The sequence below is a fragment of the Etheostoma cragini genome, chromosome 15, assembly GCF_013103735.1.
Source record: "Etheostoma cragini isolate CJK2018 chromosome 15, CSU_Ecrag_1.0, whole genome shotgun sequence".
Lineage (NCBI taxonomy): Eukaryota > Metazoa > Chordata > Actinopteri > Perciformes > Percidae > Etheostoma > Etheostoma cragini.
The window spans coordinates 948,945-955,542 of NC_048421.1; the positions used below are offsets into that span (position 1 = coordinate 948,945).

At 40.3% G+C, this 6,598-nt stretch overlaps 1 protein-coding gene across 1 annotated transcript in view; it reads right to left on the reverse strand.

The window, feature by feature from the left end:
* Positions 1–6,598, reverse strand: part of epor (erythropoietin receptor) — a 9,512-nt gene extending 2,914 nt beyond the window's left edge. Inside the window, exons 1-6 of the mRNA XM_034894347.1 lie at positions 6,416–6,598; positions 4,963–5,098; positions 3,585–3,751; positions 2,206–2,360; positions 1,226–1,382; positions 149–252 (exon numbers count right to left, since the gene is read on the reverse strand). Coding sequence (XP_034750238.1) covers positions 149–252; positions 1,226–1,382; positions 2,206–2,360; positions 3,585–3,751; positions 4,963–5,098; positions 6,416–6,518 — 822 coding nt within the window. The 5' untranslated portion in view covers positions 6,519–6,598. The remainder of the gene's footprint in view (positions 1–148; positions 253–1,225; positions 1,383–2,205; positions 2,361–3,584; positions 3,752–4,962; positions 5,099–6,415) is intronic.

The window sequence follows — 6,598 nt, forward strand, 5'->3', positions numbered from 1 at the left end:
AGACCTGCTCTTTATGGAAAGACCTGGGAGATAAATAACATCCCAGAGTCCTGGTCTAGACCAGCTCTTTATGGAAAGCGCAATGAGATAACTGTTGTTGTTATTTGGCGCTATATAAATAAAATTGAATTGAATAAATGAGCGATGCGTTCGGGTTAACTGACCTGCGGTGGGACAACAGCATGCTGAGAGAGAGCAAGATGAGGAAGAAGGAGATGATGAGAGTCAGGAACATGATGAGGGTGTCGAGCTCTGGAGGAGGGCAATAATGGGGAATAACCGTTATTACAGAGTCAAACCGTTAGCAGACGTTATCCGGGACCAGTTAGTTAGTTACTCTACCTTATTGTCCCCAATCTGCCGGCAGATAGATGAGTACAAATCACACACAATCACACACAATCACACACACAAAACAGAGATCAGCTACCTCGCAGGCATGGGTAAAAACAATCAAAACAATCAAAAAATAATAATTCACTAAGTTATGTATGGTCCTTTATAGTGTTAAGAAGCAGAATGGCTGCAGGTACAAAAAGAGTTGCCTGGTGGTTCTGAGTTTTGGAAGTTTTGATCAGGGGCGCCGTTCCCGAGCCCCCTCGGGTGCCAGACTGACAGTAGGCTACACTTCGCGTGCTATCGTTTAAAGCACCTTTAACCCTCATGTTGTCCTCGGGTCACATTTGAGCTGCTTTCAGTAAAAAAAAAAAAAATATATATATATATCACAAAAAATGGGCCGTCGAAATAAGCGCTGAAAATGTCAACATTAAAAAATATCCCAAAACTTTGGAAAAAACACCGGAAAAGCACCCACAACATCGACAAAGTGAGAAATGTGGGGTAAACGCAATAATAATGTTTAAAAATGTCACCAAAACTTCTTTTTTTCTCATAGTTGATGGGAAGACAAAACAAGGGTTAAGTAATAAGTACTTAGTGTAGTTTCCTGCTCTACATGGAATTCGGTTGTAGTACCCAATTGTACCTTTTCTGAGCTTTATGCAGTAAAAGTACTGTATATCTTCAGCTTCATGTAGTCAAAAGACTTTTTTTTGTTGTTTTTCCCGACTTCCCTGTTTTTGCCGTTTGTTTCCAGACATTTTTAACGTGATCCTGCTTCGGATTTCGATGGTCGAAATCAAAAGCAAATTTGATTCATTTTTTTTGATTTTTAGAATCAAAACGGCGACACTCCCAAATGCACGTGCGAACGACCGCTCACCTGCAGGCGGTGTTTCCATGGTTACCGGGTCACTCCAGGCACTCCAGTAGCCGTTGTAGCTGATCCCGTCCAGCTTCACTCGGACTCGCACCCGGTACTTCCTGTCCGGCTGCAGACCTCTCAGGATCAGCTCGGAGCTGGCTTGGACCACCTCCACCTGCGGAAGAGTCCTCGACTCATCACGACCGGGCCACATGTGACGCAAACACAACGTTTTTGCGCTATTTTTCCACATTTTTTTCCACTTTTTTGGATGTATTTCTTGCCTTTACCAGCATTTTTCTGACATTTTTGGAGGAGTTGTTGTTGCCTTTTTGCGACGTAGTTAAACGTGGCGACGTGGTGCAGTCCCACAATATTCTCACATCGTCATGCAACAATTTGGTCGCCTAAAAAAAATGCCTTTTTAAACACTGTTGACTCCGTGCAGTGTATCACATGCACCATTATTATTACATCTGTGCATAGTTTTTCATTTGGGCAATTTTCAAAGTGCAATTTACTAAATCATGTGTAATTTATTGTATAATACAGTTTTCTATATCTTGTAAACTTATCTTTCTCTGCTCTTATATTTGCTGTTGCAAACTGCAATTTCCCCACTGTGGGACAAGTAAAGCTTTTCTTATTCTTCTTATTCTTATTTTTCAGCTTTCTGCCAACCCAGCTAGCTAGCTAGCTAGCTACCTACCGCTAGCGTTAGCTGGGAAAGTTTGCTAATTTTCTGTGCAGAAAATCCATGTTTACCCGCCAGTAAATATCCGCCAGATGACTCTTTTCAGAAACGTTTTCCTCTTTAGCGTTTAGCTTAGCACAGTGCCAAAGCAACCATAAACAACTCTAGTTTGGCCAAATCATGCTCCCAAGCTCCGCCCTCTCGTCGAACGTTGTCACCCGGATGCAAAATAAATAAATAGTAATGCACGTCTCGAGGCTTTAAAGCGGCGGCCAACAAACCAATGTTTTTAATAACGTCGTACCTGCCCCGCGAGGCTGTCGTCGTCCGTCGTGTAGCTGACTTCGTACATCATGCTGTCGTCCATGTACTTGAGGGGGGGGGGCACCCAGCTGACGTTCAGCTGGTCTCGCTGACCCGTACGGCTCACCGTCACGTTAGCCGGGGGGTCCAGAAGAACTGCCGAGCACAAAGACACGGGGCAGCTCGTTAGGGAAGATTTTAAGAAAGATTATTCCGCAAAAAACGTGCGAAACACTGTGAGACACTACTCCAGGAGTATTAGATTAGATGATACTTTATTCATCCCACAGCGGGGAAATGCCTTTGTTACAGCAGCATTTTCTACAATAAAAGCAAAACAAACAAGTAAACACACAAGAAAAAACAGGCAAACAACAGACAATGAGTAGAGGCTAGACTGAAAGTAAAGTGGCGTCTAATAAAGGTATTATAAAGGTATTACATATCCTGATTAGGGTTGAAACTATAGCTATTATTTTTAATGTTGATTTATCTCTAGATCAGTTTCCGGATGATTGGATTGGTCTCTAAAATATCCGAAAATGGAGGAAAATGTGGATCAATGTTTCCCAAAGAGCCGAAGACGATGTCATCCAATGTCTCGTTTGTCCACAACTCAGAGATAGAGACGTCGGGCGACCCCCAATGTTTTAAGACAGGGATCTCTTGTCTTTCACTTACAAATATCTGATCAATTTGTATTATATGAATTATAAAAGAAAACAGCTTTAACCCTTGTGTTGTCTTCACCTTCAGGACCCTCTGGTGTCCCTCGGGGTCAAACTGACCCGGGACTTTTTGGGGTTTTTAAAAACAATTCTGAAATAACATTTTACTTCATAATCTATTGACAAATTTTGTCTTTATCTCAATTTCCAACAGCTGAGATAACATCTATGTTTATGGAATGCATCAGTCTCTACTAGAACACTATCAAACATGGAAGTGGGGTTCGTTTTTTTGTCATAAGATTATAATTCATGTTAACCCTCGTGTCGTTTTCACGTCAAAATTGAAAATCAACACTTTTATTGACGCTTTTTAATCAATGTTTTTAACTTTTTCTTACGTTTTTGTCCTTTTTTCCCCATATTTGTCACTTTCTTTGACGTTTTCAACCCTACGTAACACTAAATTGTGAACTTTAGTTTTACAGTTATTTTTGGAATTTATGGTCAATAAACCTCCATTATAGGAAATTATACCTAATGTTTGAGTTAGAAAAGCAGAAATTAGGAATTATTGAGACTAAAATTAAAGGAATGGATGTTGATGATAATCACAGACTGGAATATGTCAACTTTTACTCAATACTATTTCAAAAACACTTCCATTTGTTTTTCAAATGCTATAAAAACAGTTTGCAGTAAAATAACTCACAGGCAAGCTCGATGAGAAGGCTGCGGTTGTGGATCAGTTTTCCCAATCGATGAACTTTTATGTCCATCTGGACAAACATCTGCGCCCGGTTCAGACGGCAGACGAACAGCGTCTTCCCGCCGGCGGCAGGAAGTGCCGTCAGCGGACACATGCTGCTGTTTTCATTCCTGCGCGGGACAGAGGAAGAGACGCCGTTAGCAGGCTAGCGCGGCAAACCACACAGATGATGCAGAGTCACTCATAAATTAGTCATGACAAACGTTTATTAGCACCAGTGTATTGTTCAATCTGTCCTCTATGTTAGCGAATATTACGCCAGCTAGCTTGTTTGGTAGCTTGTTAAATGGCTTTTTGGATATTTAGTTAGCTAGCTTGTTAATTGTATTGTTAGATAGTTAGCTAGCTTTTTTAATGAATTGTGGGACATTTAGCTAGCTTGTTTAATAGCTTTTTGGACAGTTAGTTCGCTAGCTTGTTTGGTAGCTTGTTAAATGACTTTTTGGATAGTTAGTTATATAGCTTGTTAAATAGTTTGTTGGATAGTTAGTTAGCTAGCTTGCTTAATAGCGTTTTGGATAGTTAGTTATATAGCTTGTTAAATAGTTTGTTAGATAGTTAGTTAGCTAGCTTGCTTAATAGCGTTTTGGATAGTTAGATATATAGCTTGTTAAATAGTTTGTTGGATAATTAGCTAGCTAGCTTGTTAATTGGATTGTTAGATAGTTTGCTAGCTTTTTTAATGGATAGTTGGATATTTAGCTAGCTTGTTTAATAGCTTTTTGGATAGTTAGTTTGCTAGCTTGTTTGGCAGCTTGTTAAATATTTCGTTGGATAGTTAGTTAGCTAGCTTGCTTAATAGCGTTTTGGATAGTTAGTTATATCGCTTTTTAAATAGCTTTTTTGATAGTTAGCTAGCTTGTTTAATAGCTTGTTTGACAGTTAGCTAGCTAGCTTGTTTAATAGCTTGTTGCATAGTTAGTTACCTCGCTTCTTTGGTAGTAAGTTAGTAAGTTAGCTTGCTAATTCAGCCCACAGTGCTTTAATGCTAATATAGTGGCCTTCTGGCTGGCTAGTTCTCTTATTAAGTCAGTAAAGCATCATCTGTATTAGAGAAAGTGTTTGTGAATAAATTAGCCTTGTAGTGAAACTGTCTGGAGTTCAACATTTACACATGTACTATAATTACAATTATTTGTGTCCCCTTTAAAAATGGCTCTTTATAAAGTTTATTGCCCCCCAACTGTTAGATGAAATTTACACCTGTGCCTATTTGTAACCTGTTGGTTTTAATAGAAAAAGAGAAAATTAAAGTAAAGGACGGACCGCTCTGAGCTACAGCGTAGTTGTTACACGCTGGTCTGTTCGGACCGGGACTTACTGGTAGGTGTACGTGAACGAGTACTGGTCCACGGAGCCGGCCCGCTCCTCGTCTTCCTCCCAGAAGCAGGTGAAGTCCTTCCGGCCTTCAGCGAAGCACTTGGGGTTTTGCGGCTCCTCTCTCAGAAGCATGGACACTGAGAAAGGTGCAGTCAGGAAGCAAGAAAGAAGAAATGTGAGAAGACGAAGGATACCAGTTTTTGCTTTTAGTTCAGTCGCTTTTTATCCCAGACGGGAAGCTGCATATACAGTCAGGACAATACAATAACATGAAGTACAAAAATGTTTCAACCTAATTTTACACAATAACTACACAATACTACACAATACTACACAATACTACGGCACTGATCGCTCAAAAAATCTGAAGAATTTGATGGCCAAGAAAGTCTGAACACGTGCAGGGAGTCACATTCATTCCTCTGATCTCAACTATTACTCAAATCATAATTTCTGCTTTTTTTAACTCAAATGTTAGTTAAAATTCTATATAAAGGAGGGTTATTGAGCATGAATTCCAAAAAGTAGTAAAACTAGTAAGGTGGTGGTAGTTGAAAATAAAAATAAAAAAGTCTGAAAAAGGGACGAAAATGTCAAATTTTGTGCGTTTTTGACCCGGGAGGACGACACGGTGGTTGTAAAAAAAATGTTTTTTTGAACATGAAGGACATTCAAAATGGGGATAACTGAAACAGAGATACAACACACCGTGTGTGTGTGTGTGTGTGTGTGTGTGTGTGTGTGTGTGCGTGCATGCACATCGCAGACAGATAAGAACTTCTGCCTCTGCACCCCCAAAGTGAACATGAAATGACTATAAAATATATAAATATCTAAATGCACATGACACTGTTGTAAAAAAACCACGCGATCAACAGACAGTAGACACACTTGCATCTTGGGAGTTTGTGATCAATACTGTGTGGTGATGTAACCAAGCGGTGTCCCATTTCATGGGGGGGTGTTTTCACCCCTAGTCCTTATCCCAAGGGGTAAGGGGTTTGGGGTAAGATGGAGAAATGGGGTTCAGCCTTGGTTCAGTCGCTTATTCTCCCAGACGGGAAGCTGCATTTGCAGTCAGGACAACACAATAACATGAAGTACCAACATTTTTCAACCTAATTTTACACAATACCTACACAATACTACACAATACTACACAATATGACAGCACTGATCTCTCCAAAATCTGAAGAATTTGATGGCCAAGAAAGTCTAAACACGTGCAGGGGGTCATTCATTCCTCTGATCTTAACTATTAGTCAAAATAAATCATAATTTCTGCTTTTTTTTAACTCAAATATTAGGTATAATTCTATATAAATGAGAGTTATTGACCATGAATTCCAAAAGGTAGTAAAACTAGTGAGGTGGGGGTAGTGGAAACGAGGACAACCCAAGGGTTAAATCTAATTGTACTCACTACAGGTAACATTAAAGACATTTTATCTTACCTTTTTTCTTGAAATCTCGCGCGCCCTGGACGATGGAAGCTCTCCACACGGCGCACAGCAGCAGCCCGACCGCCAACCACCTGCTCAGGTGAGCGCATCTCATCCTTCCGTGGTGTCTGTGAGCAGAAAGCCTTCCAGCCGTCCGTGGTGTCTGTGAGCAGAAAGCCTTCCAGCCGTCTGTCT